The following is a 12,713-nucleotide window of genomic DNA, read 5'->3' on the forward strand; positions in this document are numbered from 1 at the left end:
TTTCTTAATATACCTGAATATTCTCAGGAAACATTCAGGCATTTTATTTACATGAATACTTCTGCCATGTTAAATATCTACTGTAATCAGCAGAGCTACATGAGCAAAATAAATTAGTTCTGCCTTTAAAATAAAGCAATTTATTCTGAAGTTAATAATATGAACTTTAAATGATTTTCTAGCCTTCTATAAACAAGATCATGTTCTACAAATTTTCATCAGAGATGCTATTAATTCCATTACCTTCTCGTAATTGTTTCCTATTCTTAACATAGGGAAATCGATGCTACAAAGTGTTATCTGTCCCCAGAAAATTATAGGTGCCACAACAAGTTGCCATGTGCTGCACAAATAAGCCAGTGAGGCAAAGAAACCACTTAGATTTATTTTATTTGTGTTTGATATTTTCAGTGTGTCTGCATTTTAAATGTATTTTAATGTAAAGGTTAATGGAGTTTTAATAAAGGGCAGATGGCTACTCTAATTGCAGAACACCCAGCATACTCTTTTAAAAACCTCTTTAGCTGGCTAGACAGATATTAATAATTCTGAATACCATTAAAAAAAGCATAGGTTTGAATCAAATGATTCTTCAAAGTTAAATTTATTATTAAACCAAAACTGCAATCATTGCATACATTTTACAAAGAAAAATTGTATTATCAATATATTTCCCATCAAGTGATCCTGTGAACTCTCTATTATCTATTATCTATAGCTAAAGTATATATACTAAAGCACCAAATGTTGGACTTGCTATTAGATATGGTTTCTTATCCAGATGTCCACTTTCAGCCTTTTTTTTTTTTCCAAACACTTCACCAGCCCTGCAGTCTCCTCCCTTCACTAATTTGATCTTTTTTGGAAGACCGTGATTCCTCAGCCACATAGTATTATGCATGCACATCACAGCCCCCGGTGTGTGCCTTAAAAGAGAAGAAAAAGGAAATAAAAAGTGTGAGCTATTTTGTACTAGGCCCCATGCCAAGCAGAGCCTCCTGCCACCAGAAAATCCAGTGGAAGCAAACTGTGTCTATGAATACCTTCAGCGCAGCCGGTTCAGTGGAAGTGGAAGGCGGCCAAATGCTCTGCAGGACTGAAAAAGGTACAAATGCTGTGGACTTGGTGGTCAAGTGGTGACCAAAATCAGTTGATTCTTTAAATGCTTAGAGCTAGAGGCTTAAAAGTCCCCGGTCAGATTAAATCCTCAAGAGCTCTGATGTAAATGGGAAGCTGCTGGAGTTGGGAAAGTAGCAGCTGCTGGAATTACTCCAGATTTACACCAGGACTTCAACCAGAACCAGCGCCAGGTCTACCCCCCGCCACCGCGGCCGCTCGCTGGCCGGGTGTGCTGCTCTCCCGCTCTTTTTCGAAGTAGTGACACCCTCCTGCCTGTTTGTCTGGGGCTTTTTTTGAGTTTGGAACAGTTGAGCCATTCTTAGTGTATCTTTCCTCGGCAGCAAGGAATGGAAGGATAGAGGCACATAACACCCGAAATAATTTAACCAGATAGCAATTTTCTGCTTTGGAAATAATTTCTCTAACCTCTTGCTGCCCCATCCCAGACCCCTCCGCACCAGCCCATGTACACCATAATCATCACCACCCTCTCGAAATTAGCAGTTACATTAACAGGGTTTTGAAATATTGGCTGGAATGCAGTTTGGGGCTGTACAATGGAATAGGATAGAAGTAAGTTTTATATCATTTTATGAACGGACATTAATCAATGCTAAATCACAATGAGAGTCTTATGGAATCACATATTACAATCTCCTAAATCGCCGAGGAACTTGCCATGATTAATGCTATTACAACGACACTTGATACAATTAATAGTGGGAGCGGTTCACATTTAGATTTTACCACGTTAGGTGCTTTCTCTGAGCTTGCCATGGATGGGAGGGACCTTTGGAGCCCAGGCCAGGAAACAATAGTATTTGTCACATTATTAATCTACCCTTATGTTTCATCTGTTATCCTCCTGACATTTATGTCCCGGAGCTGAATGACGTGAAGGTAAAAGGAGTCTTCATCTGTCTCCTGGAGACATGGCAGGTACCACACTCTCCATCTACATGGATCTGTCATTTCCCCGAATAAGACAGTGCTCTCTAAAACCAATTGCAAAGTGCCTTCCCTGGCTGGAAAGGGGTTTTGCAATGCTGCACAAAAAAAAGCAGCTATGGGTCTGTGGGCTCCCGGGCAGGCAGACCTGGAGGCTGGGGCTGAGACCACCTGAGTCTCAACAGCTCAAGGTTGTCTCCAAGGTTGGCTGATCCCAGGTCCCACCGGGACACTCCCATTTGGAGGGACCGGTGACACTAGGTGGCTGGGGACAGCCAAGCACAACTCTGCCTGTTTCAGGGGTGACCCTGCACACAGTTTGCCTCTGTCCAAACCCATAGCTATCAGCCAGATGTTCTGCAGCACCATGGACATGGGTGGGAGGCAATGTCTCCGTCCCAGGCGTTTAAGTGCAAGCCAGTGAGAGGTCACCCAGAATAACGGGAAGCCAGCAGGGTGAAGGATATCCCAGGTACAGACACAGTATCTGAGACATGCAACCCCTGCAGCTGCCGCCCCAGCTCTTGCTCCAGCTGTACATGAACCAAGGAGGAGTTCAAATGTCCTGTTAAGAGGACATTTTAATAAGTCCTCCTTCACTGAGCTGTCCCTGAGCAAACCCAGGGTAGGTTCTCCACCTATGGGTGCATTTCAGGGGGCCCAGGCACGGCCCAGCCCCCAAGTCCTTGCGTGTGGGGGAGCAGGATGGGGCAGGCAGGAGACACGAGCTGAGGGATGAAGAAATTGGGCCTGGGGTGTCTGTGTCCGCCTGCACCAAGGGGGATCCCGGAGGGAAGGGGCAGCCAGGAGCACCAGAGGTTGCCCTCACTCCTGGGCACTGCAGGTGGGCTCAGCCCACAGGCCTGCACGGTGCCCCCGGGACTCGCGACCTGGGACGGGTCCGGCCCCGCTGGCGGAGCCCAGCGGCGGGGCCGCGGCGGGGCGCAGCCTGCAGCTGCCCTCGGAGCTGCGCCGGGGCGGGCGGGCTGAGCGAGGCGACCCGCGCTGCGCGCCCTGTCTTCTGGGGCGGCTCCCTGGGGTCTCCCTCGGGGGGAGAGCCGGGCAGGAGGCGGTGGGGAAAGCAGAGCCCGGACCCCGCTCCGCTCCTGCCGAGGAAGGAGGCAAGCATCTCCCCCGCCCGCCACCCAGCGCTGCGACGGGGCCTTCGGGGGGGCCGCGCAGGCGGCCCTCGCGCGGGGGGGCCGCTTATTTACCCGGTTAGAGGTGCGGTTATTTACTGCTTCGCCTGGAAAGAAACGAAGCCCCCAAGCGCGCACGGTTTGTCCCGCGCTTCTCTCCAGCGGCGCCACCGCGGGCATTCGGCGCGGTGCCGACGGCCGGAGCGGCGCGGGCCGGGGGGGGGGGGGTGTTAAGGGCCGCCGCGGCCGCGCAGCGGGCGGGTTTCCGCGGGCGCGGAGGGGCGGCGGCGCGGCGGGTCACCACATACCCGCGGCGCTCCCGAGTGGTGCATTTAGCCAGATGTTTAAGACATATGGGAGGAGAGTAGTTAAAACCCACATTATATAGTTCTGCCTAGTCTAAAATTGCATGCGCTGACCCATATATTTTAAACTGTAAACGGACTCCAGTCATTTAAAATATTGCAACGTCGATAGGACTAATTAATTGGAAATAAGAAACGAAAGAATACAATTAAACGAGGAGAGAATCATTTTCTAATTTAATAGCGGGACATTTATAAAGATCACAAGCTAAAAGGCAGCGAATGATCCTATCGACGTTGCGTTAAATCAGCGCAGCTCGGGGGCGGCGCAGCCTGCGGGACGGCGGCTCCCCCCGGCCGCCGCGGGCAGCCGCGCTCCGCCCCGCACCCGCGGAGCGGGGCCGCGCCGGTGCCGAGCGGCCGCGCCCCGCGCACGCCGCGTCCTTAAATATTGCGGTATTTTATCCAGCCCCCATTTCTTAACAAGAATTTATTGCGATAAAACAGACACCCGAGGTCCTCTTAAATTGTCTTTTCATAATGAATAAATTTAAACCGGCTAATTAATATATAAACTAACGCAATTTGTCAAGTTGATTTGTATTTTAGTTAATTGTGAAAGTAATTACCACATGGGCAAATTAACAGCTTTCTGGAAATGACCAAGGCAGGGGTTTTATTTCCTTCCTGGGTGAAGAAAATTCATTTTTCCCAGCTCTTGATGTGATGAATAAAAGTCATAAATCTGGGTGATTGGTGCAGGCAGAGTCTAAATGGCTTCATATTTCATTTTAGGTTTAATAGAAATATTCATGCTCTGTTTTAATGAAATTAAATTGAAGGGGGGTGGACTGAGAGGCTGTCGGTCGGGGCTTAAAGGGGCAACGCACATCGGTGGGTTTTTTTGTTGTTTTCTCGCGGATGAGCAAGAAGTGTCAAGCTTTCGTTATTCCGAACGAACCACGGTGGATGCAGGGGGTTTAACTGGCCATAGAAATAAAATTTAAACTTTTGCTTGAAGATATCTGAAGAGCGAGAGAGCTTACGGAGAGCCAGGCAAAACTTTGGAAGTTGGTTCATGGAAAAAAAAAAAAATATATATATATATATATATACCCTGGCCTCCCAATGCAGGGACAACCTTATTTCCAGACAAGGGGCAGAGTGAAGGGAGCAGAAAGGTTTTGAGAGTCCTGTCTGCAAATCAGCGCGTCTCCCCAGGAAAGATTTTGTGATTTTGGCCCGCATAAATGGCCTTTTCCTGGGAGGCGGGGTGCAGAGGCGCTCGCCGCCGAGCCCCGAGGTGAGGACACGGTGCAAGGATCGCCCAAATGCCACGTACAGCTGCGACCTGCCCAGAGCTCTCCCGGGATATCTGATTTTCTCCCTTGCAGACAAAAAGAAGATGGACCACACGCAGATATTTGCAAGCACCTGCGGGTTGCTGTGGCCGATACACCGTTGATTTGAGCCCGGATACGCGGGGAGTCGTTTTCTCCCCCCCTGGAGCAGAAGAGCCGGCGGGTCCCGGGCTGGGGCAGCCCCAAACGCCGGGCCCGGCCCGGGAAGCGGCTCCCGCCGGGGCCGCTGCTTAATGGATCTGCTCTGTGACTTGTTGATTTCCCCTGAGCAAATAAGGCTTTGATGCAGTCCCGGCGAGAGTGGTTAGCTGATGAATTGACAAAAACTAATCAGCTTTATTGGGAAACAGGTTAAGGGCAGCAGCGTGTCAATAATTCTCAGCCTGACCCCCTCATCCATTAAGGGAGGCAGGCTGATTAGACCGAGAAGACCCCGTGCTTTTTGCACTGAAATTGCTTTCATAAACTCACCATTATTAGCAGTCAAGGCAAGCAGCTAATTTAGAGGAGACATCCCGAGGATGTCACATTTATCAGGGAGGTTTATGTATCATTATCTCATTTACAGAATGTCGCAGCGTAATATGTGTTTTTGGCAATAACGCTGGCCCCGCGCCTGCGGTTTAGCTCGGCTGTGTAGAGCCCGGCCGGGCGGGGGGGGGGGGGGGCAGAGGAGGGGGTCCGCACCCCCCCCCCGGGTGCCGGCGCTTCCCCCCGAGGAGGCGCAGCGCCCCGCGGGCTCTGCGCGGCGGCGGGCCGCGCCGGCCCCGGCTGTTCAAAGGGGGCGATAGGCATCTGTTTGCGCAGCGCCGGGGGCGCGGGGGGGCCCGCTCAAAGGAGACCACCCGGAGGCGGCAGGGCAGCGCGCCCGGCGCGCTATCTCCGCCGAGATAACCGCGCATTGTTGTCCCCGGGGCAATATACTGGATCAACACAGGTGCGGGAGCCCGGCCCCGGCCCCGGCCCCGGCCCCGGCGCCGCGAGTTCAGCGGGCCCAGGTGCCCCGGGCAGGCGGGGGCAACGCGCCGGCCAGAGCCGCGGGAAAAAGGGATTTTTTTTTTTTAAGTCGAGTTTGCGCTCTGTAACTAAACGGTGTGAAATCGAAATCCTTCCCCCAACACTCAATATCGCCCCCCGGGAGAAGCAGGGGGAAGGCGGCGGCGGGAGCAAGGAGGCCGCGCTGATGGCCCGAGGCGAGCGGCCCCGACGGGGCGGGCAGCCGGCTTGGCCCCGGCGCGCTATTTCCGCGGATGAAGGAGCGCGGCGGAGGGCGGCGATGCTCGGGCCCTTTCCCGGCTGGGCCGAAGAACCGGCTGGGGGGCACCGGGGCCGCTTCACCGCTTCTTTAGCTGGTGATAGCGGCGGGTTGGCGGCGGGCGCTGCAGGGCTGCCGTGGTGCGGCCCGACTGGGTCGGGCCTCGGGGGGACGGTGCGGGGCTGCCTGGACGGGGAGAGTCCCCCCCCCGCCCTCAAGTGCCTGCCCCGGGAGGCGGTGGTGCAACGGGGAAGGGCGATGCAGCCCCATCCCTTGCCCCCAGACGGCTGTGCCCTCTGCCGCATCTGCACGTCTAAAGATATTAATTGGCACCGGCCAGCCTCGCCCGCCGTCGAGCGCGGCCCTCCGCGGTTCGCCCGCCTCCAGCCCGTGTCGGGGAGCCGCGCATCCCTTCCGCCCCTGCGGACGCCACCTCGGGCCCTGGACACACGTCCTCAGCCGCAAGCGCAGCCGTGAACTCCCGGCTCCCGCTCCACATGGAGTGAATTGGCCTGCGGCTCCGTTGCCCCCTCCCCCCACACCCACTGCACCTTTTTTTTTAATCAAGGAGAGGCCCTAAAGCCTTCCCGCAACGTGGTCTCCATATGTGCAAAGCAAGGCGCGCCCGGTGCGCGCCCGCGCTCCCTGCCCCGCCGCTGCCCGGGGATCCCGGGGACCCCGGGGGTGGCACCCGCGCCCCGCACGGCCGGTGCCCCAAGGCCGAATTATTTCCGGCCCGCGGGTGTCTTTTTCCAGGCGGCATTAACTGCCCGAGGCGCATTTACAAAATCCGGAGCCCCCCTAGCCGCCCCGTTGCGCGGGGAGGAGGCGGCGGCGGTGGGTGCAGCGGCCCCTCCGCCTCCGCCGGTGACCGTGGGAACCGCCCCCCCCCCCCCCGGGGCACTTGCTGCCGTGATTTTCCCCCGCTTCTGGCGGCGCAAGCGAGCGCCGGTGATGTTAGACGGGAAACCTGGGGCAAGCGGAGCGGCTGCGGCGGGCTGCAGCGAGCCCCGGGCGGTCACGGCGCTCCGCGCCCCGCCGCTGCTCCCCCCCGCGCTGTTTTGCCCGTTTATCTCGCGCGTCCTCCGCGGCCCCGTTGAAAGCCGCTGGCGGCCGCGGAAAAACGAACCGGCGAAAACGCGAGCGGAGACGGGACGCAACGGAGCCCCGCGGGCGCCTAAAAACGGGGGAGACGCGCCAGCAACGCGAGAGGGCAATGCAGCCCGCGCCGGGGGCGCTGTGCGCGCAAAGGGGGCGATGAGCGCGCAAGGGGGACAATGTGCGCGCAAAGGGCTCCAGCCCCCCCCCCCCGCAGGATGCAAGGCGGCGGCTCTGAATCACAGCCCCCCCGCCTGCAGGCCGGCCCTGGCTCCCGCTCCGCCGAGCACCGCGGAGCACCGCGGCTTCCTTAGCAAGTGGGTTAATTCGGTGCAGTGTCTCGTTAGAGCGGTTTGGGCTCAGCCAGGGTCCGGAGGAGCCGGGAGTGATTTAAAGGGTTGCAAGCGCCTGGGTGCAATGGGAGTCCCCTGCGTGTGTGTGTGGGGGGGTGCGTGTGTGGGTGTGGGTGCGTGTCTGCCTCCCTTCGGGACACACGAATGTGCAAACGTTGCATACGGGCCGCATGCGGCCGTCGTGCTCCTGTGCTCCCCTGCTGAGTGTGCGTGTGCGTGTGCGTGTGTGTCTGCCGTGCTCGTGCCTGTCCAGCGCGTCTGCGGTGCGTGAACGAGCGGTGTCCGGAGGCTCCGAGCAGGGAGATCACCAGGGAAAAAAACCCTCAAACAGTGCGGGAGGGAAGGGGATATCAGGACACAGAGCCGGGGGGGCTGCACTCAGCAGAGGTACCTGAGCCTTCCGCCTGCCCAGCCTGGGCGAGAAGGGGGACAGCAGGAAAGTTTTCGGATATTTGTTGGCTGTGTTGGACTCTGGCTTTCTTTCCTTTTTTTCTTTCTTCCTCCCCCTTTCCTCCCCCTTTTTCTTCGCTTTTTCCCCTCCCACTTTTTTTTTTTTGGTTGCTGTTTTCCCACCCCAGGGGACCCCGCGGAGCCAGCGCCGCTGAGCAGGAGGCCGCGCCGAGGGCCGGGGCCGGGGCGGGCGGCGGCGGCCCGGTGGCAGCTCCCGTGCGCCGGGAGCCCCGACGGCCGCCCCGTAGGCACCGCCGCGCCGCCTCCCTTGCCCTGTCCCCGGCTGCAGAATGGGTCGTCTCCTGGGGGGGCGGGCGGGCAGGGGGCCTGCGCCACAGCAGGTCCCCGCTTTGCCTGGCCCTGCAAGGAGGAGTTGCATCACCCCCGGCGGAGGGACGGAGGGAGGGAAGGAAGGAAGGAGCGTGCGGAGGGCAGGCAGCGAGCGCCAGGCACTAAGGCGCCTCTTCTGCCAGCGCCCTTTAACTTTCGCCTCGGGCGCTGCCATCCCCATCGGTGACACGGAGGTGGAGCCCGCGCGGGCACCAACGCCGGGCGCGTCCCCGCCGGGTCCCGCGGGGGTTTCGAAGCGAGAGCGCGTTTGCTCCGCCGGCCGGCGGCCCCGGAGCCCGGCTCTCGGCCGCGGCGCCCCCGGGGGGATCGGAGCCGGGCAAGGCGCGAGGGAGCCGCGGCCCGCTCTTCCCCTCCTCTGCCGGGCCGTGTTTGCGTTAGATAAGTAGGTCCCATAACGCTGTTGACAGACCTGACTTCTGGTGGCGGGCTTGACTTCCTGACCTACAGGTGTTTGCTCTTTCCGACTCGTTAGAAAGCGTTTGGCAGCGCATGTATTGCAAATATTTGCCGAGCGCGGGAATGGCGGAAAACTGTAATTCAGTACGCCGCCGGACCCGCCGCGGCTGCTCGGTGCGGGCAGGGGCGCGGGCAGGGGCGCGGGCAGGCAGGCGGGCAGGTGTCCCGCGCTGGGGAGGCCCCGCCGCGCGTCCCGCGGCAGCAGCGGCGCGCGCCCTTCCCGCCGGGAGCCCCCAGCGCTGCCGCAGCTGCAAACAGGGGGCGGAGCGGAGCCGCGGACACCGCGCCGGGCGCTGCGGGAGCGGGGGCGGGGGGGCACCGGGGGGCGGCCCCGCGCCGCCGTGACAGGTGCGCGGCGGGGCCAATCGCGGCGCGGCCCGGCGCCGCCGGTGGAGGCGGCAGCGGCGCGGGCCCAATGGGAGCCGCCTGCGGGCCTTGAAGGGGCCGCGCCGCCGCCGCCGCCGCCGCACTGTGCCGCCGCCGCCGCCGCCCGGGACCGCGGCAGCCGCGCCTCGCCTCGCCCCGCCACGGCGCTCCCATGGAAAAATCCAAGAATTTCCGCATCGACGCGCTCCTGGCTGTCGACCCCCCCAAGGCGGCGGCGCAGAGCGCGCCGCTCGCCCTGGTCACCGCGCTGAGCAGCGGCAGCAGCGGCAGCGGCAGCCCCCCGTCCTCGTCCTCCTCCTCGTCCTCCTCCTCGTCTTCCTCGTCCTCCTCCTCCTCCGAGCACCCGGCCGGCGCCGCCGCCGCCGACTGCCTGCGCACCGAGAGCCCCTCGCCGCCGCGGCTGCTGGCCGCGCACTGCGCCCTGGTGCCCAAGCCCGGCTTCCTGGGGGGCCCCGGCGGCGGCCCCCCGCCGCACCCCGCCTCGGCGGCGGGCATGGCCCTGGGACTGCACCCCGCGGCGCCCGGCGGGCCCGCCGTGCCGGCGCAGGCGGCCCTCTACGGCCCCCCCGTGTACGGCTACTCGGCGCTGGCCGCCCAGCACCCGGCCCTCTCCTACTCGTACCCGCCGGTGCAGGGCGCGCACGCTGCCCACCCCGCCGCCGACCCCATCAAGCTCGGCGCCGGCACCTTCCAGCTCGACCAGTGGCTGCGGGCTTCCACGGCCGGCATGATCCTGCCCAAAATGCCCGACTTCAACTGTGAGTATGCGCCGCCCGCGCCGGGGGCCTGCCGGGCCCTGCCGCCTGCTCGGGCGGGCAGCGCCGGCCCGCATAAGCAGCCGCCGGCTCAAACCGGCCGCGACTCTTTTTTACGTGTATATTTAATTTTTGTTAGCACCTAGCATTTCACAACGGGAGGGGGCCTCGCCACTGGAGCCCCTGGCAGCCCCGTTTCTCATGGCGGGCTCACGGGAAGGCGGCAAATCGCTCCCTGCCGCCGCGAAGCCGCGGTCCCGCCGCCCCCGGGGCCAGGGCGGCGCGGGACGGGGACGCGGCGCCGCGCGGGGCCTCCCGGCGGGGAAGGGGCCGGAGCCGCGGCCCTGCGGGTCTCGCTGTCCCCCGAGGGAGCGGGCAGGCGGCTCCTGTCAGCCCTCCGCACTGCTCTGTTATTTTCTTTTATTTTTTTCCAGGATGGGGGAAAAAAAATAATAATTACTCCCGTCTCCTCTGGGCAAATGGGTGCGCGAGCTGGGGTGAGCCAGCGATGTGGCGTTATCGGGTTGCCCGAGGATAGCTAGATGGACGTGGAATAAACGTGGTGAGAACATTTCCCGTTTGTGACCCGAAAGGGCTGAAAACGCTGCATTAAATACGACGATCTGCGAAATTCCAGCAAATGCGCGTTGCTTAGCAGCTAGGCCTCGCCAGCGATGGGGACTTGCCGTGCATCTGTTTTAGGCAAAGATCATTTTCTTAGGTGTGAGCTCTCTGTGGGAATGGCCGATTTAACAATACCGGAGGTGTAGTTTTACGAAAATCATGCCAGGAAAAGAATTGCGATTTTATTATTTTTTTTCATGCTCTGCACACACATTCGCAGACAAAAGTCCATTGTTTTCTCTCGAATTGGGGTTGTTTAGACTGGAACATTCAGGAAGAAAAAAATAATTAGGAGAGCTGTCAGAGTCCTGCCTCTCAAACAAGGTGCAGGGGGGAATAAATAGCCAGAGAGAAACGATAATGGAGCCTCGGAAAATCGCACCGCAGTGAGAAAATCTCATCCGCGCTCCTGTTTGTGAGGCGGGCACTGTCCTTTTCTCATTCTGCCCGGTTTAACAAGCTGGCTCCAAACGCGTTTGGGGAACGAGAGCTGCCCCTTTGTATTTTCTTCCTATTTCCTAAACCAAACAAGCGAAAGTGCCCAAATGCCACCAGAAATGCGCAGCAGCGCGGGCACCGCCGCGCCGCGAATGGCCACTCCGTGCCCCGGGGGGGAGGAGGGGGGTCCGTGCCCCGGCGGGGGGTCGGGATTTTTTTCTTTTTATGCAGTCCCTGATTTTAATTATTGCTTTTGAATGAGCGAAAGCACGCTGATGATTCTTCTTTCTTTTTCTCGTTCAAGAGCGCTTTTTCATACCTCACTCACTATCATTATTTTTTAACGGTGACTCCCACGTCTGCCCCGGCGTCCCAGCCGGCCCGACGGTACCCGCTTCCCAATCCTGGGCCCGGCCCGCTGGGGCGGGTGCCCGCCCGCCACCCGCTTAATTAAAGCTGCAGGCTCGGGATGAGCAGCGAGTGCGGGAGACTTAACTGAAGCAGGGAGCGTTAAACGGAGCGAATCGCTGCTCCCGGGAGAGACCGGCACCGCTTCGCCGAGCTCCCTGCTCCGCTTTGTTGTCCCGCGCTCGTGCGGCCCTTGGGAAATCAAGAGGGCGGTGGGGGGTTTGTGTGTGTATTTTATTTTATTTTTATTTTTTTAATTCGGTCGGGGGGGCCGTGCTCACCCCGCGCCTCCCCCCTCCCCAGCCCAGGCGCAGTCCAACCTGCTGGGGAAGTGCCGGCGGCCGCGCACGGCCTTCACCAGCCAGCAGCTGCTGGAGCTGGAGCACCAGTTCAAGCTCAACAAGTACCTGTCGCGGCCCAAGCGCTTCGAGGTGGCCACGTCGCTCATGCTCACCGAGACGCAGGTGAGTGCGGGCGGGGGGCGCGGGCTGCCGTCGGGGGCCGCTGGCTCAGGCGCTGTCCCGCTCGCCCAGGTGAAGATCTGGTTCCAGAACCGGCGCATGAAGTGGAAGCGCAGCAAGAAGGCCAAGGAGCAGGCGGCGCAGGAGGCCGAGAAGCAGAAGGGCGCCGGCGGCGAGGACAAGGCCGGCGAGGAGCTGCTGCTGGCCGCCCCCGAGAAGGGCGGCGGGCGGCGGCTGCGGGAGCTGCCCGACAGCGAGCCCGACGACGAGGAGGAGGAGGAGGAGGAAGAGGAGGCCGCGCGCTGCTGCCCCTACCACTCCTCCGACTGCTCCGAAGCGGACGAGGACGACGCACAGCCCCGGGCCCGGCACGGCGCCCCGCCGCCGGCCCCAGCACAGCCCCAGTGAGCCCCGGCCCCTTCCCCCCGCACGGCCCGCGCTGCCCGCCCCGTCGGGGCCGCGCCAGCGGCAGGGAGCCCCGCGGCGCCTGCCCGGGGTCGGCACCGGCCCCGCTCCCCCCTCCCTCCCCCCCCTCTCCCGGTTCCGTCCTTCCCCCTGCCTGGAGGGGGATGGAGAAGAGGATGCTCTTCCCCACGCGGGGGATCGGCAGTGAATACAGTGTTATTTAGTGACTGAAGCCAGACAAAACTTGAGCCCCCCCCTTGGCCCCGGCCCCTGGAAACGCTCTCCTCTCGCTGAGTATCGGAAATGTTTTGTTCTTACTATATATCGGGGGGGGGGGGGGAACTGTTTATGTCATGAACGTTAAAACTGCTGGAAATCTCAATACTGTCTTTATTTTTGT

At 60.1% G+C, this 12,713-nt stretch overlaps 1 protein-coding gene across 1 annotated transcript; it reads left to right on the forward strand.

Moving 5' to 3' along the window:
• Positions 1–9,366: 9,366 nt before the first annotated feature.
• MNX1 (motor neuron and pancreas homeobox 1) lies at positions 9,367–12,316 on the forward strand. Its single transcript, XM_067292526.1, has 3 exons — positions 9,367–9,980; positions 11,751–11,911; positions 11,981–12,316. The coding sequence occupies exons 1-3, from the start codon at positions 9,374–9,376 to the stop codon at positions 12,314–12,316; spliced, it is 1,104 nt and encodes a 367-aa protein (XP_067148627.1). The 5' UTR covers positions 9,367–9,373.
• Positions 12,317–12,713: the final 397 nt, after the last annotated feature.

Source organism: Apteryx mantelli, chromosome 2 (assembly GCF_036417845.1).
Source record: "Apteryx mantelli isolate bAptMan1 chromosome 2, bAptMan1.hap1, whole genome shotgun sequence".
Lineage (NCBI taxonomy): Eukaryota > Metazoa > Chordata > Aves > Apterygiformes > Apterygidae > Apteryx > Apteryx mantelli.